The 23,685-nt window shown below is 30.0% G+C and overlaps 14 protein-coding genes across 14 annotated transcripts, besides 3 other annotated features; 6 read left to right on the top strand and 8 right to left on the bottom strand.

Moving 5' to 3' along the window:
* Positions 1 to 565: 565 nt before the first annotated feature.
* On the top strand, positions 566 to 802 carry TVAGG3_0924230 (N-acetylmuramoyl-l-alanine amidase family; the record flags this gene model as incomplete). The annotated part of the gene is made up of 1 exon (XM_001322562.1): positions 566 to 802. The coding sequence occupies one exon, from the start codon at positions 566 to 568 to the stop codon at positions 800 to 802; it is 237 nt and encodes a 78-aa protein (XP_001322597.1).
* A 24-nt stretch (positions 803 to 826) lies between these two features.
* On the bottom strand, positions 827 to 1,042 carry TVAGG3_0924220 (uncharacterized protein; the record flags this gene model as incomplete). Its single annotated transcript, XM_001322563.1, has 1 exon — positions 827 to 1,042. The coding sequence occupies one exon, from the start codon at positions 1,040 to 1,042 to the stop codon at positions 827 to 829; it is 216 nt and encodes a 71-aa protein (XP_001322598.1).
* Positions 1,043 to 1,267: 225 nt separating this feature from the next.
* Positions 1,268 to 19,606: a mobile genetic element.
* Positions 2,777 to 3,604, top strand: TVAGG3_0924210 (uncharacterized protein; the record flags this gene model as incomplete). Its single annotated transcript, XM_001297317.2, has 1 exon — positions 2,777 to 3,604. One exon carries the CDS (start codon positions 2,777 to 2,779, stop codon positions 3,602 to 3,604), a length of 828 nt encoding a protein of 275 aa, XP_001297318.2.
* Positions 3,645 to 4,544, top strand: TVAGG3_0924200 (uncharacterized protein; the record flags this gene model as incomplete). Its single annotated transcript, XM_051252368.1, has 1 exon — positions 3,645 to 4,544. One exon carries the CDS (start codon positions 3,645 to 3,647, stop codon positions 4,542 to 4,544), a length of 900 nt encoding a protein of 299 aa, XP_051077942.1.
* On the top strand, positions 4,629 to 5,288 carry TVAGG3_0924190 (uncharacterized protein; the record flags this gene model as incomplete). Its single annotated transcript, XM_001322565.1, has 1 exon — positions 4,629 to 5,288. The coding sequence occupies one exon, from the start codon at positions 4,629 to 4,631 to the stop codon at positions 5,286 to 5,288; it is 660 nt and encodes a 219-aa protein (XP_001322600.1).
* Positions 7,574 to 8,877: a mobile genetic element.
* TVAGG3_0924180 (Mariner transposase) lies at positions 7,654 to 8,781 on the bottom strand (the record flags this gene model as incomplete). The annotated part of the gene is made up of 1 exon (XM_051252367.1): positions 7,654 to 8,781. One exon carries the CDS (start codon positions 8,779 to 8,781, stop codon positions 7,654 to 7,656), a length of 1,128 nt encoding a protein of 375 aa, XP_051077941.1.
* TVAGG3_0924160 (phage tail repeat-like family) lies at positions 8,896 to 9,651 on the top strand (the record flags this gene model as incomplete). The annotated part of the gene is made up of 1 exon (XM_051252366.1): positions 8,896 to 9,651. The coding sequence occupies one exon, from the start codon at positions 8,896 to 8,898 to the stop codon at positions 9,649 to 9,651; it is 756 nt and encodes a 251-aa protein (XP_051077940.1).
* On the bottom strand, positions 10,135 to 12,447 carry TVAGG3_0924150 (uncharacterized protein; the record flags this gene model as incomplete). The annotated part of the gene is made up of 1 exon (XM_051252365.1): positions 10,135 to 12,447. The coding sequence occupies one exon, from the start codon at positions 12,445 to 12,447 to the stop codon at positions 10,135 to 10,137; it is 2,313 nt and encodes a 770-aa protein (XP_051077939.1).
* TVAGG3_0924140 (integrase core domain containing protein family) lies at positions 13,369 to 14,748 on the bottom strand (the record flags this gene model as incomplete). The annotated part of the gene is made up of 1 exon (XM_051252364.1): positions 13,369 to 14,748. One exon carries the CDS (start codon positions 14,746 to 14,748, stop codon positions 13,369 to 13,371), a length of 1,380 nt encoding a protein of 459 aa, XP_051077938.1.
* Positions 14,951 to 18,397, bottom strand: TVAGG3_0924130 (DNA/RNA polymerase superfamily; the record flags this gene model as incomplete). Its single annotated transcript, XM_051252363.1, has 1 exon — positions 14,951 to 18,397. One exon carries the CDS (start codon positions 18,395 to 18,397, stop codon positions 14,951 to 14,953), a length of 3,447 nt encoding a protein of 1,148 aa, XP_051077937.1.
* On the bottom strand, positions 18,419 to 19,363 carry TVAGG3_0924120 (uncharacterized protein; the record flags this gene model as incomplete). Its single annotated transcript, XM_051252362.1, has 1 exon — positions 18,419 to 19,363. The coding sequence occupies one exon, from the start codon at positions 19,361 to 19,363 to the stop codon at positions 18,419 to 18,421; it is 945 nt and encodes a 314-aa protein (XP_051077936.1).
* Positions 19,607 to 20,037: 431 nt separating the features above from the next.
* On the top strand, positions 20,038 to 21,303 carry TVAGG3_0924100 (uncharacterized protein; the record flags this gene model as incomplete). The annotated part of the gene is made up of 1 exon (XM_001322566.2): positions 20,083 to 21,138. The coding sequence occupies one exon, from the start codon at positions 20,083 to 20,085 to the stop codon at positions 21,136 to 21,138; it is 1,056 nt and encodes a 351-aa protein (XP_001322601.1).
* A 450-nt stretch (positions 21,304 to 21,753) lies between these two features.
* Positions 21,754 to 21,957, bottom strand: TVAGG3_0924090 (uncharacterized protein; the record flags this gene model as incomplete). Its single annotated transcript, XM_001322567.1, has 1 exon — positions 21,754 to 21,957. The coding sequence occupies one exon, from the start codon at positions 21,955 to 21,957 to the stop codon at positions 21,754 to 21,756; it is 204 nt and encodes a 67-aa protein (XP_001322602.1).
* Positions 21,958 to 22,414: 457 nt separating this feature from the next.
* Positions 22,415 to 23,062, bottom strand: TVAGG3_0924080 (lipid-binding START domain-containing protein; the record flags this gene model as incomplete). Its single annotated transcript, XM_001322568.2, has 1 exon — positions 22,415 to 23,062. The coding sequence occupies one exon, from the start codon at positions 23,060 to 23,062 to the stop codon at positions 22,415 to 22,417; it is 648 nt and encodes a 215-aa protein (XP_001322603.1).
* Positions 23,063 to 23,378: 316 nt separating this feature from the next.
* Positions 23,379 to 23,685: part of a mobile genetic element that runs on past the window's edge.

Genomic DNA, 23,685 nt, shown 5'->3' with positions numbered 1-23,685 from the left:
ATTAATTTTAAAATAATTTATTTTTTCATCTTTTATAAAAGAAGTTATATATAGATGATGTCAGATATTTAATGATAAATGAAACCGATTTTAAAAATAAAGATTGAGTTCAACATTGAACTTTAAGAAACTAATGATTATTTGAATTTATGAAATCAATTATTTGATTCATTCTTTCTTCAATCTCTTCTATTCTTTTTGTTAAATCATCAATTTTCATTAATGAGGTGATTCTTGATTGAGGAATAGATTTCAAACTAACCACCCCCTTTATTTTTGAAATTTTGAATCCATCAACTTTAAACATTTTATTCAATTTACATGTTGTCAATTCTTCAAATAATTTTTTATTATTGGCATAATAGTCATTAAATTCTTCAATAGATGAAAAAATTTTTATTTCAGTAATTGGTTTAACAACGTTTATTTTTTGTTGAACATTTCCACTTTCATTTATTTCATCCTCCTCTGTTTCATTTATTTTTAAAATTGGTTTCATTTATCATTAAATAAAAATTAGAATATAAGTGATGAAATATATTTTTTAATTAATATTAAATCAGAAATGGCGGCAGGATTCTTTAAAAAATTATGGGAAGGAATTAAGAAAGCTGCGGGTTGGGTTCATAAAAATATTATTAAACCTGTTGCAAACTTTTTGGCACCAGTAGCGAAAACGGCAGGAACTATCATAGGTGGAGTATTAGGTACTAAAGCAGGTAATCCGGCGATGGGAGCACAAGCAGGTAACGCAATTGGTGGAATAGCTGAAGGAATACTTAATAAAATAGGAGGTAGATAGTGGAAAAATAAATAAATATTATTTTTATCTTAGTATCGGTTGTAGTCTTTGATAAACTTTTTCTCCTTTATTTAAAATTTCTCTTATTGGGGCAGCTTTTGGCGTTATTGATTCAGCAACGTCACTAATTGCTTCTTTATTCTTAAATATCCAATTTGCTCCCTTCTTCAATGTTTCCCAAACTTTACTCGCCCCTCTTTTTACTTTATCCCACAGTTTCTTAAATATACCTGCAGCCATAGTTAATTATTTCATTAAAATTAAAAATTCATTTTCATCTTTTAATTTTGATTTTTTATTTATTAATAAATGACGACTAACTATTTAGTGCCAAACACTAAACCAATTAATGGAAATGTATTTCATTCATTCGAAAAGATAAATGAAATATTCGCAAAGAATGACGGTAGAAGATATTATAGAGAACTTGAAAGTTCATGCTATGACTCTGATGCTCCATATTTTGATGATAAACAAACTCATTTAAGAATTACAAACCCAGCTCATGATGTGAACCAATTAGGTGACACATATATTAAACGCAAAGTTAAAGCAACTCTAGTTTCAAATAAAGCTTTCACATGTGATGCCGCTTTTAAATGCATGCGTTTATTCGTTGGTTACAAATCATCAAATCAAAGCTTTAAACAATTAGAAGTAGAAACCGAAAGAGGTGATGCCGGTTATCTTCAGATGGATTGCGCCCGTGAATCTTTCGCATTTGCAACATATAAACCAAAATCAGAAAGGAAAGTTAAAAAGTTTGTTCATTCGTTATATAATAATGTTCAAAAATATGATAACTCAGTATGTGGTAAATATATTGACCCTTCAGAAGTTTTCAAGAGAGCAAATGAAGAAGTTGATGTCACTTTTGATATGATTATTCCGGTAAATGATTTGTTAGCATTTCAGGCGTTCGATGATTATCCTAAATCATTTGGTGATATCATTCTTAAATATTATGTTTTCAGGGATACTTTAGTATTTTGTCAGGTTGACCCGTTAAGAGTTGCTGATTTACAAAATTACGTTTATGAAAAGATAACTGATAAAAATTATGAAAAGATTATGAATCATATTTATAAATATGATCGCAAATTCCAACAAATCGGACTTCCTGCCAAATTAATTACAAGCTTAGCCGCTACATCTGCTGACGCAACAGTTGATGACGTTATTATTTCATGCACAAAGATGGAAGTTTTAGAGGATAAATGCATTACACCAGGATACGGTTTAATTGAAGAATCAGTTAAAGCAATACCACGTTTATTTAGTAAGGAAGATCCATTCATGATTCCAGCTCAACATATTGACGTTCGTTCACTAAATGGAGGTTGCATCACTCCTGAAGGTATTAGCTCAGATTTCTCATACGCTCTTCATAATGTTACAGATGTTGTGTTAGCATTTCCGAAGAATGCAATGCAAAGAACAGTTTTAGAAAATCCAATGCTTCGAGGTCTTCAGGTCACTATAGATTCCAGAAACTTCCCCGATCAAGCGATGACCACAGTGGGTGACATATTCTTTACACGTATGCTTCAAGCTTCTGATTTAGATGGAGTGAATGAATGCACGGAAGAATACGAGGACTCATTAACTAGACCATTGAATGATGATAATGGCACGCCATTAGCTAGAACATGGAAAGACCAAACTTCATTCTTATGCACTATTCCAGTTCAACGTGATGGAGCGGGTATATTCTTTGATGGATTAGAAACTTTCAACTCACAAGTTACAGTACAAGTGAAAGCTTATCCAATCATTCAGGGTGAAAATGACACTTACTGTTCAAAGGTGACAAATCCTCCTCAGGTTTGGTTTACTAGGACTACATATTGGACATGGACACCGGATGAAGGTTTGAAATATCATTCAACAGGTACACCACCACAGTATAGAAGTTCATATGATGAAATATTGATGAATAGAAATGTTTAAAATTATAAATTTATTTTTGATTAAATGGAGTTAAACTCATCCACCCCTTATGAAGAATTAGCAGGAGTATATAATACATACGTAGATGATATGATTAATGAAGCATTGAGTGATAATAGAAATGCTCTATCTAAGGAAAAATTAATGAAAATTCCATATTCTGAATGTTATTTAAATTCAATCACTGCAGCAATTGGTAAACAGAATAAAGGTAAAACATTAACGATATTAAAACAAATTATCATTATTGCTAACACTTCCCCCTATTCACATGTGTTAATTTATATCAACCGTTCAGGTTCACCTTCAGATGATACATTTGAATCTTTAAAGCATTTAATCAAAATTCCAATTATTTATTTATCACAAGAAGAAGCAGAAGATTATTTAAAAAACTTTTTAATGTATAAAGAATTATATAATACAATCAAGAAGCAAGGATTAGAGGATAAAATTATTGATAAACAACGGGATGAATTATTTGAAACACTTTCTATTTCAAATTTTGATAGAGAATTTTTACATTCACTCATTTTTCTAGATGATGCAGTGAAATCAAAACTAATAACAAATGAGAAATCATATTTTAATCAGTTATTAACTCAATGTCGACACATTCAGTGTTCATTCTTTATGGCTGTTCAATACTTCAAAGCATTAAGCACAAATATTAAATCAAATATATCAACCCTTTTCATTTTCAGTGGGTTTAGTCGTCAACAGTTGAACGTTATGCTTTATCAAGTGAATTTACCAATGAGCATTAATGAACTTTACACACAATATCAACAATTAGGTGAACATGGAAAAATAATAGTTGATTTAAATAAAGGAGGTGTTAAATTTGATTAACTTTTTATAATTAATTTTTATTTTTTATTTATAATTAAACATGACAGAAATAGCAAATCTTCTACAGACTCCATTAAAACAAGGAACAAACAAAAAGGGTGCATATAATAGAACTATGAAAGTTCCTGATGGAATGAAAGAATTAGTTCATATTGTTGCTGGTCTTCAAAAAGATGTTAAACAAATGAGAAACGTTTTAACATTACCAGAAGCTCAAGCATATGCCAAACGTCATGGTCCAAATTGGGAAGCACACGAAGCAGACATTACGGGTCCAAATGGAAAACCTGATGGTATAAATGAAGTTTTCGTTACTGATGGTCAAGGTAATATTAAAGTCATAAATGGTTATAAATTAACTGTATCTGATTATCCTAAACGTAAAGCATATAATGAACGTTATCCTATGCAATTTGATGAAAATGGAAAAGCTGTTAAACAATACATTGGAGAAGGTGAAAATGGTCCAATTAATTCATACCGTCATAATCCATATTCTTATTTCAATGAAGAATTAAATGCTATTGAAGAGGGACCGGATGAATTACCACGATATGTTAATCAGTTTGATGGTCAATATGCAAATATTAGACCCGAAATTTCAGCTAAGAAATTCTTTAAAGTTGCTTTATTCGATCCAGTGTTCAATGAACAGAAAGAAGCAATGAAAGTAGAATTTAAACCAATTCAAGTGGCAAGAATTTCTTCATCTTCACTTTCAGAAGCGTTCAAGGAATTGATAAAGAAACCACTTTATTCTCAACAAGGTTATAACTTTGATTTAATTAAAGAAAGTGATAGACGTAAATTAGAAAAATCAGATGGTTTTAAGAATGCATGTAATGAAATGATTAAAGATATTGTAAAAGATAAAATAAGACTGGGAGAAACTCAAATCATTATCAATAACATAATTGGTGCAGTTACAAAGAAAGTATAAGCAAACAAGGATGAACCTTGGGATATTACCGTAACAACTAAATAAAACTTTAAATATATTTTTCTTTTTTTTATTCAATTATAAATGAGAAGACGTTTCACAAGTCAAAAGAACACAAACGCAAAAGCAGAGATTACGGTTGGTTATAACGTAAATGATGATAAATCACGAATTATTCAAAATGTTAAAGTTAATGTTAGTCCTGAATTAACAAGGTCAGCAACTCAACCAAATTTATTAACTCGTGACTTACCGAAGAATGAGGAGAATGAAGAAAACCATGAGAATGGAGACCCAATCATTTTATCTGAACCCGGTAAAGAACCCGTTGAAATCCCCACATATCCAACATACCCAGCACCACTTGATAACCCATATAAAATAGACATTAATTCTGAATTAATGAAAATTTACCGTGATATAATAATTAATAATTATGATTCAATAATAAATTTAATTGATCAATCTGGTTTAATTATTTTACCTTATGAATCATTAATTCACATTATCGCCATTCTTTGTGATGTTCAAGATTCAGACGTTAAGATTCAATTTTTCATAGATGATGAGGTTTCATGCTGCGGAACAGTTGCAAAAATAAATCCTATAAAGGATATTAGCACAATTAAGATATCAAAGAATGGAACAACAACTGAACTACATTTAACTTATAATAACATATACAATAAAATAGTTGATGAATATAAAATATCACTTGAAAAATTCTTTGTTAAGGCTATTTAATATTCAAGCATTAACATTATCGAATAATAATCCTTTGAATCATAATCAATAATAATTGACCTTTCACCAGTTTCTATCGTTTGTTTTATTTCTTTTTGTTTCCCACTATCTGGATCAGTCATTGTAATTGTTTTTGTTATAGTATCAGCTTTATCTTTAACTTCAATCTTTTTTCCATCAGGATATTTAAACCAAAATTCCAAAAATTCGATATTGTCAATCTGTTCATATTTTAATCTATCAATTACATTTTTAATACCATCTGAAAATCTTATGAAATGGTCATTATATGGGTTTGATTGAACTAAATTTGAATGAAGTGAAATATAACCTGATGATGAATATGACATCGACTCATATTTTCTGAAAACACTAAAATTTATAACATGAATGAATTTCTTATTCGTTGAATTTATGAATTCTTGAGGTAATCTTATTCTAGTTTTATTTATCACTGGAAAATAACGCTTTACCATATTTTTAATTGTAATAAAAATGTCAATTATCAATATTATTTCGAATAATAACTGTGAATTAAATTTAACAGTTAGTGGAATTTATAATGTTACTCTCGTTTCTGTGAGTGGTAAATTTAATCCCATTCTTTTAGACCCTTCAGATTATATATCATTTATTAAAGATGACCATGAAAAAACGTATGATATGTATATAAATAATGTGATAACGAAATGGGATATTAACACGATTTTAAGTTATTTAAATGAATCATTTATCATATGGTATGAAGAAAATTTTAAATCAAAACCCGATAAACTTTTTGAACTTGATGAAATCAATAACCTTATTAAATTCCCGCTGAAAATTAAATTTTGTACTCCTCATTTTCGTTCATTGTTGGGGATATTAAATTTTGAAAAAGATGTTGGGGATGTTTTGTATTCTGACACTGGTTCCAATTTCATTTTAATCAAATGTGATAAAGTTAATACCCCAATGAGATTTTCACATCAAACATTAGACCCTAACTCTTACCCATCAATACAAAACATTTTATCTATCAACTTAAACACATTTTCTTTATCATATCCGTTTCAATTATCTGGGAATTCATTTATTCTTCATTCAAAAGATTTATCAAATATTAAATTTAGAATAACTGACCTATTTGATTGTGATTTAGAATTTATGAATGAAATATTATGGCAATTTCAAATAGAAAAAATAGCTGATGAGATAACGGATTAAATATTTATTTTTAAATCATAATAAATGATTAAACAACAGCAACCACAGCAACTTAAGGCGCAAAGCACCCAGGTCCCTCAGACCATTACATACTCCATATATGCATATAATTCAAAGACGGCAGAACAAACGCAAAGGTTGAAATATGGAGATTTGGAGATAGTATTGAAAAATGACCATTTCGAATTCGTTTGCAAAGGTGGTGCAGTGATATCAAATATAAAAGAAATTTTATTTATGAATTCAAAAATTAAAGGAATAACGGATGATATAACATCAATTCCACCAGAAGAACAAAGATATTACGCATTAAATGCATTTCCTAAAGTTTTGAAGATTGGAAGATTTAATTTAAATGAGGAATTCATAAAAGGTTTCCTAAATGACATAATGAAGAAAGCAGATAAGGAATATGTGGCTAGTGAGTTAATGAAGAAAGCAGATAAGGAATATGTGGCTAGTGAGTTAATGAAGAAGGCAGATAATGAATATGTCAACAGTGAGTTAGAGAAGAAAGTAGATAATGAATATGTGGCTAGTGCGTTAGTGAAGAAGGCAGATAAGGAATATGTTAATGAAAAAGATAATGAAATTAAAGAAAGGGTTGAATGGTATCATGAATGGACATCAAATATTTTAAAATCTAAAGCTGATACAGGGTGGGTTTCAGGATGTTTAGACCTTAAAGCTGATACAGGGTGGGTTTCAGGATGTTTAGACCTTAAAGCTGATACAGGGTGGGTTTCAGGATGTTTAGACCTTAAAGCAGATAAGGAATATGTCAACAGTGAGTTAGAGAAGAAGGCAGATAATGAATATGTCAACGGAATATACCAAAGTTTGATAGGAACAACTGAAAATATTGAAACTATTGTTGGTGACTTTTCTGTCTATGAAGAAAATAAATATTTTAGATGGCAATTGGTACACTCCTTAAAAAATGGTATACGGTGTAAACTCATTCCGAAAAATAACAATGAAATGTATGTAAGCTATATAAAGAATGATGGTACACAAGTTAAAGTTCCATTAGACAACAACTGTTACTTAAACTTATATGGAGACGAACAAAAGAAATATAGGGTGTCCAAAGGTGTGTTTAGCACAAACCTGAATACTGCGAATAGAAATAAACAAGTTACATATATATAAAGTTTATTTAAATATAATCACCATTGGATTCAATCACGCGTTCGCAGCGATCGATCCAGGCTTGAAAGACACGCTTTAAATCATCATGAGAAAATTGCTCAAATTGCTCTCTTACAAAATTTTCAAGATCATCTGGACTCGCGAATTCGCGTCCTTCAGCTCTCTTTTTTAGCGTGCCGAATAAATAAAAGTCAGAGGGTGCAATATCAGGTGAATAAATTGGGTTTGGAACAACTTTGACATTGTTTTCCACCAAGTAATTCATTACCTTATGACTTTTGTGAACTCTTGAATTATCAAAATGAATTGCAAACTTTTGTTTTTGTTGTTTGGATTTCTCAAACTCATCAGAATTGATAATTTGAGTAAGAACATTGTCAATTAGATACTGAGCATTCATCGTATTAGGTTTTTGAAGAATATCAATTGCGATGATGCCATTCACGCCCCAAAAAACCGACAACATCATCATTGGTGTGTCAATTTTTTTCTTCGGGAATGTTTGCGGATTTTCATCCTTCGGGATCCACATGATTTTGGCTTCTGTTGCATATTGAAACCAAGACTCGTCCCCTGTTACTAAAAAGCGAAACTTCTTGGATTGATACGCACCCAATATAGAGAGGAGCTCTTTCGAAGATTGGACTCTAGATTTTTTTTGAACTGAATTAAGGTTGTGCGGAACCCAACGTGTATACGCTAGTTTGTAGTTCAAATAATTGTGCAGATAATAACTGACTGTTGTACGTGGTATCTTTGTCATCTCCTCTATCCTTCTGAGTGATGCTCTTGGGTCTTCATCTAGCGCTTGAAGAATTGCTTTGATTTTTCTTTGATCCGGCGATTTTTTGTCAATTTTTATGATGGGCGCCTTTTTGTTCATGAAGTGATACATCCTAACATGATACGTTACAGTGGAATAGCTAGGAGCATCCATACCGAAGCATTTTACCAATGTCTCGTAGATTTTTTTACAGTCTTTGCATTTTTTTGCAAGAGCGAGGATGTTTTCTTTATGATTCATTAAAAAAATGAAAAAAATCCCGCCAAAATTTCCCGCGAAACCGCCTCTTGTCTCAAAATTCATTTTATATCCCGGCATGGCGCCAAAATACAACATACTCATCATATACATATATTCATATTTTTTATTATATATTTATAATCAGCATATATCTCCTTTAATAGTCTCATATAGAGCGCTGTGCTAAACGCACCTTTGGACACCCTATATTTAAGAGTTTATGAAATGACAGATATGACATTGTCTAACCTAGCTCCAGCACCATATTATTATGACTATGGAGATGACGAGAGAACACCACATGTAGATGAACAAAAGTTAACATTATATTTAGATTATTATAGATATAAAAGATATAATGCAATAGAAAAAACGAGAATAGTATATTATTATATAGATGACAAAAATAAATATTATAGTCAAGATTTTACCTACCCTGAAAACATAAGATTATATTATAAAAAATATTCCGACACAAACCAGAAGAAACCTGAAATAGTTGCGCTATATTTTAAGTTCAAAAGAGACAATCCTATATTATCTCATATGTTTGATTTAATGAACCCAGTAGGTTCTATTTATACGTCTATGGATGCGAGAGGTCCTCAAGCAATGTTTGGTGTTGGTGCATGGGAACAAATAGTCGACAGGTTTTTGTATTGTGCAAACTCTTCAAAGGAAATGGGTGGAAGTAAAACGATTACAGGTGAAAATTTACCTGCACACAGTCACTACATAGATTTAAGCACATCTCAAGCGGGTTGGCATAAGCATAGATATTGGGATTGGTCAGGAATGACAAAAGGTAAAGGATATGATGTTAAAGATAACGTTAAGTTTGCTATAAATTGTTACTGGAGTGACACTCAGGGAGAAGGAAACCATACACATTTCGTTTCAGGATATACACAAACAACGGGACAAAGTAAAGACTACATGCCACCTTACATGACAGTTTACGCATGGTATAGAGTTCAATGAATGAACTAAATATATTTTATGTCTGTAATTAATTAGGTAATGAAGTAATGAATGAACTGCAAAAATAAATGTTTACGTTAATGGTTTCAGGTTCTTCAATAATTCATTATTTTTGAAGAACTGAAGGTGTCACTATGTCACTCTGTGTCACTCGGTTATTTAAATTCTCTGAAAAAATGTGACAACATGACATTTTGACAACAACATAGGAGGATAGCATTTATTCATTATTTTTGAAGAACTGAAGGTGTCACTATGTCACTCTGTGTCACTCGGTTATTTAAATTCTCTGAAAAAATGTGACAACATGACATTTTGACAACAACATGGGTTCTTCAATAATTATTTATTTTTGAAGAACTGAAGGTGTCACTATGTCACTCTGTGTCACTCGGTTATTTAAATTCTCTGAAAAATGATGACAACATGACATTTTGACAACAACATAGTGGGATTAATGCAAAAATAAATTCAAATCACACTTTATAAAGCTTCATTTACAGGTATTTCATCGTCAGTAAATGAATCCTCATTATCGTTTGGTTCAACCTGTTTATATAATCCTTTCATTTCTTCTTTCAAAACATAATACCATGTCTGTTTACCATCTATTCTTCTCTGTTTCTTATCACATTTATCCTTAATACTCATTTGAAAATTCTTGTCTTTCATGTCTGATGGTTTGCAGAATAGAGCATTTTTACATACCATACCTGCACACAATTCATCATAATGTGTATTTATCCATACATCTAAAGGATTTGTTGATAATTCAATTAAATCTTGTTTGGCTTCAGTCATCGGAATGATTCGTACATTAAATGATGAAAGGTCATATTGCATAAAATATGTTAAAAGGTTATCATAAAATTCCTTAGTGCATGAATTCATCAAATTCTTGAAATAATCAAATTGACCCTTAAATTTACCATTAACCCTTAAAACTACGTATCTTCTGTCTCCAACTTCAATTTTGACAGGGTAGACGTTATTAGTTACGAAAATGAAATTGGCAACATTCTGAGCAGTTCTTCTGGGTTGATTCTTTTCATTAATTCTAATCTCATTATCCGTAATAATTGATTTCAAAGCGTTGAAGTTTGCGAGTCTGTCTTCACCTACATTCTTGAGTTCATTAAGTACAAGAAACATTTTATTCTCAACTACTGAATTGAAATTACCCGTTAGCTCACCTATTTCAGTAATGTTTTTACATGAATAACCGGCGAGAAGTTCAGAAATAATGTCTGTAAATCTGTTTTTACCTGTTCCCTGAAGTCCTTTCAAAATAATTGCTGTTTCATTCTTGATTCCAGGATGTTGAATCATTGATGCAATCCACCCGAGAAGGTATTTATACACTTCATCGTTATTATCACAAATGACTTCTTTAATGAAATTCATAAACATCTCAATTTTTGAGTAATCAGGTTTTTCAAGAATGTTGTATTTATAACCTTGAAACGTTGAGAAAACATCTGGGGAATCAGATTTAAAGCAAACACCCTTAACAGTTAATGAGGATAATTGATTTAGTAGTACATCCCATGCTGTTATTGTTTTACCTTCTTCTTTAAATAATTTAATCATTTTAAGTGACTCTTTCATGTTTGATTGAAGAATGAATGATATTTGATTCATTTTGTCGTGGATATTATAGTCCTTTTGAATGAAGTATTTATTTCCACAATCTACAAAACGGATTACACGTGATAAATCCTCAATTACTTCAGAACTGTTTTTATACTGATGATTTTCAGCCTTGCGTCTAATATCTGTTATCAAAAACGAGTCATCAAGTTTTATATCAAATGTTATTTTTGGCTTACGTAATAAAGGCAAAACATATTCATCATAATATTCCTTTTGATATAGTTTTAGAATCTTCACCAAAACAAATGGAGAAGTCATTAAATATGCATATCTATCACGTGCTTTTTCAAAATTACTTTTTGCATTTTCTGTTAAACTGCAGAAGTTGTAAACGTTATCGTATGCTTCATTAATTAAATGATTAGGTAACGAATTAATTGCTTGAAACAGTGTGAATAATGTTATTTCTTTTTCTAAATTCATGTTTCCACCGTCATTATGTACTTCAAAATCACAGATACCATCAACTATGCTTTGAGCTAGTTTATCGTCAATGCTTACATCTTTGTTTTCATTCATTATACTCTTTATTTCTTCATTCTTCTGTTCAACTCTTACCTTAATATTCAAATCATTTAATATATCATTCACTGTTCTAGTTAATGTTGAATCATAACTTCCACGAATGAATGAGTATGTATTGATTGGTTCTGTTGCATTCTTGCGAACTCTTGAATCAGCCATAACCACTAATGAACGCTTTGAATCATCAATAGAAGTCATTATATCAATATCATAATCATTGCAGGAATAACATTTAATCATTCTGTTCGAGGTTGAATAGAAGAAATTAGTGTTGCAATAAATGTGAAGACCTCCTGAAGCGGTTTTAACGATAACATCTTTATCCGAAAGTTTTGATAAAATGTCTTTTCTAACTGTTTCTTTAAGTTCATCATCGTATGATTTATTGATATCAACATCTATAATCGTTAAATTTGATATTTTATTTACTAATAAAGCCATACCAGTTTTCCTTCCTCTTCCTCCATCATGTTTGAGGTAGTTATGTAAATCAATCGTGTTTTCACCAATTCTTTCGTTGAGGGTTTTAGTTTCTGCCATAACTAATTCCTCAACTAATGAATCAATAACTTTTTCATCAGAAACGATATAGTCACTGTTGTTGTTTGTTGCTGTCATTTATGTAGGAATAAAAAAATAAATATAATTTTAAAACTAACTTTATTTTTGGGCTACATCAAATTTCCTATGTTGTTGTCAAAATGTCATGTTGTCATCATTTTTCAGAGAATTTAAATAACCGAGTGACACATAGTGACATAGTGACACCTTCAGTTCTTCAAAAATAAATAATTATTGAAGAACCCATGTTGTTGTCAAAATGTCATGTTGTCATCATTTTTCAGAGAATTTAAATAACCGAGTGACACAGAGTGACATAGTGACACCTTCAGTTCTTCAAAAATAAATAATTATTGAAGAACCCATGTTGTTGTCAAAATGTCATGTTGTCATCATTTTTCAGAGAATTTAAATAACCGAGTGACACAGAGTGACATAGTGACACCTTCAGTTCTTCAAAAATAAATAATTATTGAAGAACCTAAAATCATTAACGATAAAATAAGTGATAACAAAATTTTATTTTTATCATAAATGAATACCCCACAAGCTCAAAATTTACCACGAATCATAACAAGGGAGGAAATGATAAAAATGATGCAAGAACATGTTAAAAATAACAAACCACTAAAATTGAGAAAATGTGGTTATGCAGTAATGATGGAAAGAGAGATGTTGTCAAAGAAAAATAAAAATTAAATTTGGATTGAGTTTAAAAATTCATCTTTATTAAATTCATCTCTTCCAATCAATTTATTTATTCTATTAAATTCTTTTATTTTTGCTTCACTCAGTTTAAGGATTGAACGATAAGTTTCTAATTTTTCGATTATTTCTTGATCGTTTTCAGCCCCACCACATTGCGGCTTCTTTTTATAATAGCATATTTTTGATTTAATTTTGTTTAGTTTCTTTTTATATTCATCATCTAGACTCTTGGCTGCTTCGTTGTCACTCATTTCTTACGAAATAAAATAATTAAATATTATTTAAATATAATGGAGTAATAAAATAAATCGGAATTTCTATTAATTTATTGTCAACTTCAACTAATACATTACCGTTAATATATCTAACAAATTCAGCTATTGTGTCAAATCTTCGTCTTCTTTTTGTCATTGATTTATCAGTTTTTCCATAATCGAGATGAATCAAAACTTTATCCCCTTGTTTAAAATTCATGAGCCCTGAATTAATTTGTTCACGTTTAACATCATTTAACCTTTCCATTTGCTTTCTAATATATTCCCATTCTTTTGAAATATCATTTTTCATTTCCACTGGTTTCATGTTTATAGTTCTATGCCATGTATTATTGTAATAATATACTAACTGCTGTATGATGGAGTCATGATTTCCATCCCAGTATATCTGACCGTTAACTCCTAACGCATCTCTAAGAGTTCTCATTACCACATCAACTATTTTATTATGAAACGTATATGGAGAGGATGAAAAGTAAAAATTAATTTGTGGGAAATAATGAGCCATAGCTGCCTGAAATCCTTTATCACCATCACCCCTGATATTATCTACTCTTTCATGATCTAGTAAGTATTGAATAGCTCTTCTTGTTTCATGTTCTGTTTTCCCTTTCACCGGAATGCAATATAAATATCTTGTGTTAATGTTAATGGCAAATAAATAAGTAACGTTTCCTTTTGAATATTCTAAATGATCGATTTCGTATGAATATGGATATGGTGCAAATGAAGGGCGACTAAATTTTTCCTTTAACGGTTGAATTTTTGGGTCAGTTGGTTTATTTAATATTTTGAAATCCTTTTTAAAATCTTTTTGCTTCTTTAATGTTTGAAATGGATATAATAAAGTGAATGATGAAGGATTAACTGAAGGAGGAGGTACTACCGTTGGAGGTTTTGGTGTTGCAAGTGGTTTAATTTTATCTGCTTTGATTTTGGATTTCATTCCTCCCACCATTAATTCTGGATGTATTCTATTCATTTGTTTTAAATATGCTGTATATAAAGGTTTGATATACTTTCCCGCTTCGAGTTTATGTTGAAGGATGAATTCCAAAAGTTGATCTTTATTTAAAACTTGGGTTGAACATGGTTTAACTAATGAATCATAAATTAAAGCTTGTGCTTCATTTATGGTCTGAAGGACCTGGGCGTTTTGCGGCTCAGGATTATATAAATTATATAATTCATCAATATCTTCTTCTGTTAATACTTTATTTTTGAAATCTTTCAATTGTTTAAGTTGTGATTTAGTTTTTCCCTTTGTATATTCATTATTTTTAATTTTGTCTTTAATTTTAGAAATTATTTTATCATGATATTTCAAAATTTCATTTTTATAATATGAATAATAATAATTCATATCATCACCCATTATAGTTTCATCATATTTTTGGAGATATGCTTTTAAATCATAATAACTAAGAAAGTTTTGATTAAATACTAAATCATCAATTAAAATTTTTAAATTTATGGTATCCATTTATATAAAAATAAAATAAATGTTTAAGGGTGCCCACCTCTTTGATCAAGAATCAAAAGCATTATTTACATATTGAATCACCTCATTAATGGTATCAAATAAATGGCATACAACATCCATTTTCACAACATACAGCCTTAGTGTGTGCTCCTGTTAATGCAGTCTTACCGATTGTTAAGCGAGTCATTGACCCGTTTTTAAGTTGTAAATTAATATTCTGACCATCAAATATCACTTTATCATTTATTATATCTAAATAATTTTTAGGTGTTAATTGTTTATTTTGTCGTAAACTAACTCCTTTCATTTTTTGTGCAATCTTTTTAAAATCACTTCCATCAATTGAACCGTTGAATGATGTATAACATTTAGGACATAAAGCAACCATGTTATCACCTTGTTTCTCAATTGCTAAACCCAATAACTTCTTCTCATGTGCTTTTTCTTCAGCTTTATTCTTTAATTTAGGCTTAAATTTCTCATCAAAACAGAAGAAATCAAATGGTGCGAATTTGAAAATGTTTTTATCATAAAATTGTTTATCGGTAACAATTGCTTGAAATGCTTGAGTGTTAGGAAGATTTGGATCGCCAGCGATTGCCCAATAAGATGAATCAGTATCACCTTCAATGAAATGAAAACGATTAACATCCATACATTTATACATAAAATCATAAATGAAAACCAAATACCAGTATTTAGCATTATCTAAAGTGAAGAATGCCTCTTGTAAACATGTTTCACATCTATAAAATCTATCTTTGAGCATCATTTGATATGTATCCTCTCCTATTTCTCTTATGTTTTTAAACTTATTTGACATACATGCAACGCGTGCCTTCTGTGCATTCATTATTTTAGTCTTTGCGTAATTTTGTGTATTCATTGCATCGTAACCATATGATCCATTAAGCGAAATCTTGCAAAATAAACTTTTTCCTTTATTTCCTTCTAATTCAGCCTTTTGTCTTTCATTCATAAATTCGTTCGCAAATTCATTAAAGCAAGTGTTTTTCGTAAATGTTAAAATTGATTGAATATCATCGATGATAAAATGAAATCTGTCGATTAGATACCAAAGATAATAAGAAGAAAATGGTTGATATTGGTTGTGTGTTGATGCTAACTGAGTTAATTTTCTCTGTTTCTGGTCAACTGGTAGATTGTTTGATTTCATGTAATTATACATAAAACTGCCAATTGTTTTTTCATCTGTGATAATATCTAAGTTTCTTATTATCGGTAAAAAGTTTATGTAATCATTAATGTATTTTTCATCAATGTGACCCTTTACTTCAGCCACGAATAAAGTATTTTTCTTTCTAATAATTCCCAGTGCTTTTGCTTTCTTTGTTGCTGTATCACAAATGATAACACCATTCAATCTTCCCGGCATATACATTTTATGGTCAGTATATTGAATGAAATCATGAGGATTAGATGAAAATGATGAAGGATATAATGAATTAAAATCAACACCAACGAAATGAGTCATGATGTTGGTGGTGTCCTCATTTGATACAGTTTTAGTTTCTGGACTATATGAAAGTTTATTAATGTGCGTGATTCCTTTAAGATTAACACGATGTTGAACATTTGATAAACCACCAGTAATTCCATTACGGAGAATGTGATAAGCTTCAACTGAATCTAAAGTCATTGGTAAATTATTTTTTAATGCATAATTTCTTAAATTGATTTTTAAACGTTGAACATCTTCATCTTTATTTGATTTTACGACATTGCAATAACAACACATTAACTGACAATTTTCTTTAGTATGTGGTTTTTCATTATCGATTCTATCCAATGTTGGTTTATTAGCATATGTAAACGCTTTACCACACATTTTGCATTTAGATGAAAGGATTAAATCGTGATAGTATTGAAAATCATCCATTGAAACATTATTTTTAGTATCTCTTTTCGCCTTTTCATCTTGTTTCTTATATGAATCAATTTTATATTTCCAATACTTTTTTGTTAATTCAAAACTTGATTCTATCTCTTCCTCAGGATATTTTTCATTAGGATTAAAGTCTTTATATGCTAAAGCGTAACGAATCATTGAAGCATTCGATGATAAAGAAAGATTATGAAGCATGTCAATTTTATAAACAAATGTTTCTTCAATAATTTTATCAATTGGGTCAATCATAATTTCAACATCTTTATTGCAATAATGAATAAAATATTCTAATCTATTCTTAAAATTTTTAGCATCATTGAGATATATTTGATAATCACTATCTGATATAGTTTCTTGAGTTAATGCTGAATAAAATGAATCTTGAGTGAATGGTTCCACTTTATATAATTCTTCTTCATAATTCTCCCATGTGATAAATTGATAAGGGAAAAAGGATTTAACACGTGATTTATTGTTTCCGAAATCTTGAGTGAATTGGTCTAATGTCCCACCCGCTATATAATTTCTGATGTCAATAAATCTCAATTCATATGGAACGTTTGTTTTCTTTACTATGACTTGCTTAAATTGAGAAGAAGAACCCAGCAGTGATTTTATCTTCCATTTTGCAGTATTTAAATCACGAAGAATTAAATTTAAATCAAACTTTCCCGAATTAAAACCTATGATATTCACTTTATTGAATTCCTCATCTAGAAGTTCTTTAAATGCTTCCTTCTGTTTTTCATTTAATGTTTGCGACTTCAATAATTCTTCATATTGACTCATATTTGATTCAACAACTAATGAACAGGTTGAAAATAAAAACTCAATCCAATCAGAAATAAAAGAATCACTTGAAGTTAAGCAAAAATTCCTCGTATATGTTTTATCATTTAATTTAACCATTGATGATACCATGAATGGTTTTAAGTAAGCGTTCAAAGTTGCACACTCAGAAAGTTGTAATTCTTCTTTAGTCTCTAATGTTTCAAAGTCAAAAGTAATATAATATCTTGTCGGTTGATAATATTCCTGCAAATTATGAGCTAATAACCACTGATATATCTTCTGTTTCGTAATATGTGGTGCATATGGTTGCTGGGTCTTTTGCAATTGAACGTCTTGAATTAATCTCCCATTATTTTCTTTACATTTCTCACAATGCTTTAAAAATCTTCTTTGGTTTTTCCTTTCTGGATCATCACGGATAGAATAAACTTCTTCTTTACAATATGGACAAACTTTATAGCCGGTGAGTGCTTCAACGTCTGTTATTCTGTCAGCGTGAAGTTTTCCACATGGACTCTGTGTTAATAAAATATTTACTGTTTCAAATTCTGGATCTATCATTATTGATTCCACTAATGGAAAGTCTACCTTATTTATGTCCACGTCTTCTGGTTGAGGATCACAATAATAGAAATCAATATTAACATTTAACATTCTCGCTAATCTCTCACTTTCTGATGAAATGTCAAACCCCTCATATGCATCTATTGCTTCATTTAAATAGCTTCTACGAGTTTTAGGATTAACACCATCAGGAATGTTATAGAAACGTTTAAATAACCTTCTACCTTCTGCTCTAATTTGATTATCATTCATTTTAGCTGTTCCGTTTTTGTTCATTTATGTAAGAATAAAAAAAAATTAAAGTCCGTAAAATGAATTAAGAACACATAAATTTTTATCATCTGCGACGTGACGAATACATTTTAATTTACTCAAGAATGCGTACCCTGATACATTAAATCTAATTCCTGTCTTATTTAATTTCACAACTTTGAAAAGGAATGTATGAATAGCTATAAAATGATGAGAAGATGTTTTATGGGTTGCTTCCATTTTTTCTGAAATAAATGAATAAATATAATGCTTATAAGTTTTCATATCTTTTATGTTCTTAATAACGAATGGTATAGACCTTTCAACTTCATCTTCCTTCGGTGCTGTTCTTTCATATGAAACATTATTGGTATCTTCAACAATGAAACCACAATCACACAAAATTTTATAGGTTCCAATGGTTTCTTTTGATATTTTATCTAATAAATCAAAAACTTTATCAACACCTGTGCATTTATTTAAATAATAATTTGTGTAAATATCATGATCTTCTTTCTTAATCGTATTAGTTGCATATGTCACGTTTTTAAGAGCTTTTTTGAATTTCTCAGAATCTAAAGGTGGTGAAAGTAAGATACAGGGGTATTTTTCTTTATCAATAAATTGTAACTTATGTTTACGAATAAATTTAATACCTTCTTCCGAAAGTGTTTCGTCTATTTCACCATCTAATAAATTTTGTGTTGATTCTGAGACATAATTTTTATATCTTTCTTCATGAGATTTCTGGACTTCTGATTCTGAAGCTGGGATATTCATTAAATCCTCTACTTCATTTTCAACTTCTCTTAATTCCTTAATTTTTTCATCTATTTCATCTCTTATTTTTTCCAGTCTTTCAATTTCATCATATTCATCATCTTTAATTCGTTCTTCATAATATTCAGGGAAAACATCAGGTTCTTTAGGTTTTTCTTTTTCTTTTTTAGATGCGGGATATAAGAAATTTATAACATCATCTTTATTCATTTTTCCATCATAACCAAATTCATTTAAAAACTCGGCAAATTTTTTACAATTTCTTAAATAATATTTATCAACTTCATAACCCACCTCCTCTAATATACCCTTTATTTTCACGTTTGTGAATCCTAAATTTTTAACGTCGTTAGTTTTGACGCTCATTTGATACAAAATAAAAATAAATTATTCAGAAATGTAAGATATGAATTTTTAAAGTTTATTTTTAATTCAAATAATCATTAGTTTCTTAAAGTTCAATGTTGAACTCAATCTTTATTTTTAAAATCGGTTTCATTTATCATTAAATATCTGACATCATCTATATATAACTTCTTTTATAAAAGATGAAAAAATAAATTATTTTAAAATTAATGTTAATTTTTTTTAATGTGTTTATTACATTATGTATGGGCTGAGTGTAAATGTCTTACATTTTTGAATATTTTTAAATCTTGATTTATTCAAAAACGTAAGAATAAAAACCGTAAGAATCATACATTTTTTACTTCATATGTCAAAAAAAATCATACAAAATCGTTCAATATCGTATGAATTCTTACGTTTACAAAAAAAGTCACACAACCCGCTATATATACTACTGATTTTGTTACAACAATCAAAATTTAATTACGCACAAAGTTTTTGAGTTAACATATATCATTTTTGATATCAAGTTTTGTATTGTGTATTGAAAACTCATATAAAATTTTTTTTTATCAAAAACAATGGAAGAAGAGATTTTACAGAAACTTTTCGCCCAGAAGGCAAATGTAAAGCATGGAAAGGCATCAATGGACCTTACTCACTATAAAGATATCCCTTCAGGTGAATGCCCTTATTGCCATGAGCCGGTCGATTCAAATCCTCCAAATATTAAAGCAATCAATTTATCATTCCATCCACATTGTTTGATTTGCATTTATTGCCAAACGGAAATCAATCCGGCCGATCTTCAAGAAAAAGACGACATGATTTTTCATAAAAATTGTTATAACGAGGCATTTGAAGAACGTTGCGCAAGGTGTGGAGAATTCGTACAATCTGATGTAGTCGTCCATGCTATTTCACGCGCTTACCATCCAAACTGCTTTGTTTGTGCACATTGCGGTGATCCACAAGTCAAAGATAGATATATGAACCTTTATGCTTTCCCATATTGCATGAAATGTTTTCAACAGTTCAAAAACACATTACCAGAGTGCTATACGTGCAAACAATCAATTTTACCAAACGATAAACGCGAAACTATTATTTACAAAGGCAAAAAGTATTTCTTCCATCCATTATGCATTCAATGCGAACAATGTGCAGCTACGCCAGCGAACAGACGCTTAATTATGTTTAATAACAAGGTTTATTGCATAAAGTGCTTAGGACTTATTCAAAAGAAGATATGTGCTGGCTGCAACAAAACGATCGAAGGAGAATGCTGCCAAGTCGAAGGAATCAAATACCATCCAGAAGAATTCAAATGTTCAGATTGCGGAACACCTCTTCAGAACGGTGTTGCCGTCCTCGACCACGGAAAGCTTAGATGCAGAAAATGCTCTGAATTATATATTAAACAATGCAGAGGATGCACAAATACAAAAGATGAGCCAACAATCATTGCTTGTGGCGCTAAATGGCACAGAGATTGCTTCAAGTGCATGAAATGCAGCAAGAATCTCGCCGATTCCAAGTACGTAAACATGAATGGTTATCCTTGCTGCGAAAGCTGTTACAGAAAGATGCTCGACAATAATGAAATTGATAGATGGAGACGTCCAATAGAAAATTAAATACTAAAATTTTCATGTTTTTGAAATTTAATTTTTTTTTTATAGAATTACAATTTCCTTTTAATGCAACATAGCATTACTATTATCTCATCATAAATCAATAATAACTTATTCAATTTTTGCATTCTTTAATCCAATTTTCATAACAAAGAAATACATCTTTTATTATAACGTCCCGAACTATCAAGAACATTATAAATTTTAACGAATACTTTTAGGTTGTATTCAGGTTTTAGAATATAGAAAGTTGACAACAAAAATTGAATTTAGATAATTTGATTTTACATTTTTTATAGGTCATTTGTTAGAATGTTGCTAGATTTGCACAATCTTTCATCCATGAATAATTTTATTGGATAAATTACAAAAAATACAGTAAAAAGTTTGTATTTTCAGACGTATCGATAAAAAAGACTATAAGAAATTGAATTATTCATATATTTAAGTCACAAAATCATTAGAATACTAATATTGATCTTCATCATTTTTGAAAATACAAACAATTAAAGTAAAACATAAAATATTTATTGAATGTAAAAGAAGCATGGTGAATAGAGCTCGAGAACTTGAAATCAGATTCATCTTTCTCGTAAATAAGCTAATTATTAATCGGAATTACTCATAGAATTTGAAGTGCTGGAAAATGATATCTGGTTCGACATCAAGTGGATCAGGAACTTGATCGTATGAAGTTGTTGGCATAGCAAATGGTTTAAGTGTTTTCGGTGGTTCATGATAACTTGGCTCTTTAACTGGTTCATCATCTGTGGAAGATGACTCTTGGATCTGGTACATTGCCTGGTCAGAAAGATCACTCATTAAAATCTGTCACTTTTTCTTTTTATATCGTAAATAAATAAAAAAAATTTCAATCAACAAAAATTTTCAGAGGTCTTGATTTTAATGCCTTTACCTGTAATATATCACAAATTTTAATAAAAAGAGATTAAATTCTAGTATATTAAGGGAAAATGAAGAAAAATGCATTGCAAATTCTTTGGTGTTCATTAGGTGTTAGCTATAACAATAATATTAGGCATAGACAAAATGAATAATGCAATTTAATTTGTAATGAAAAGAATATATCGAGTACTTATATGTTATTATATTGAATTTCAAAGAGCAACAATCCCCACCGTTACTTTATCATATGCTTTATATGAACAGGATATGTTTTAAATTACAATCAAGGTCTTAACACACCTTTGTTACCTAAAATTGAATCAGTTATATAGAAAAATAGTTTATATAATGTGAATAGCAAGAAATATGTAATTTATTCCTTCTTAAGGACGGAATTTCTGATACTAAGGACATTATAGCCTTGCTTTGTGGCAACTGCATTATAAACCATTGCTGGGATGGAGCCGCAAGGATCAGCATGAACAACAAATGTCAGCCTGTCATAAGCATCATCATCTTTATCTTGTTCGAGGATGAAAGCTTGGAAAGTCATTTTTCCACGGACATTATCCTTAGTTGGTGGCTTAAGATCATCGTTATCGATGGAAGCAATGAGCCAAACTTGCTTATCTGGAAGATCATAGCGCTTACGCAATGTAAGAAAATCACGATCTGAAACAAGCATGCTTCCTGATTGAAGAGACATATATAAGTATCTTGGACCACCTTCGGCACCACCAAATACGTACCTTTCTTTAACACCCTTTGCTTCTTCTTTTGGTGTATTTTTATCGATTGTTTTAACTGTATCAAGTAGTTCTACAGTCTTTTTGTGCTTTCCCAAAATTGTAACGACTGACTTGACCATGTTGAATGAACTTCCTGGATATGTACCAGTGTAGAATTTGATATTTGTTTCCTCTTTAGAGAGTTTCCAGTCACCCTTTTCAACAATTTCAAGCATTTCATGAAGACGCTTTTCATGCATATCTAACAGCTCCTTAGGGATTTCTTCACCCATATTTATGATTGGTTTGAGTTTTTGAATACTCACAATTTTTATATCCTTTCAATTTTATTTGCTTGATTTAATTTTATCGTGATTACTATGCCATTTGTATATGCCTTCATTCTTCAAGAACATACCTTATTTAGTCAACATGGATAAATCCTAAGAGGATAACTTCTAAACAATCAATGCTTGGACAAATCATCAAAGATATAACTTTTTTCTTTAACATGCAATGACCGCAAGACATTATTTGCCCATACTCTTTCTAGTTGCCAGCTTGAATTCATAAATAATACGAATATTTTACTTAGTTTCTATTACTGTAAAAGGTGACCAAACTATTTTTTGAAAGTCCGCCATAACTTTAATGGTACTATTTCAGCGTGTACAATGAATACAAAAATTCTAAGAGTGCCACATAAAATAGTACTTTAGACTTGAGTTAATGCTACCAAGCAAATGTTAAAAAGATGACTTTAGTGTTTTGATAATCAAAGATTAAAATCATTATTGTCTAAATCAATAATCATAACGACAGAAGTTAATGTTTTTTCATAAGTGCTTTAAATCCACTTTTAAAAGTATACCTCAAAAATCAAAATATCAAAAAAAAATTGGCCGATAGGTTTGGC

The sequence above is a fragment of the Trichomonas vaginalis genome, chromosome I (assembly GCF_026262505.1).
Source record: "Trichomonas vaginalis G3 chromosome I, whole genome shotgun sequence".
Lineage (NCBI taxonomy): Eukaryota > Parabasalia > Trichomonadida > Trichomonadidae > Trichomonas > Trichomonas vaginalis.
The sequence above is the reverse complement of the archived record's forward strand: the minus strand, read 5'-3'. Positions and strand labels throughout refer to the sequence as shown.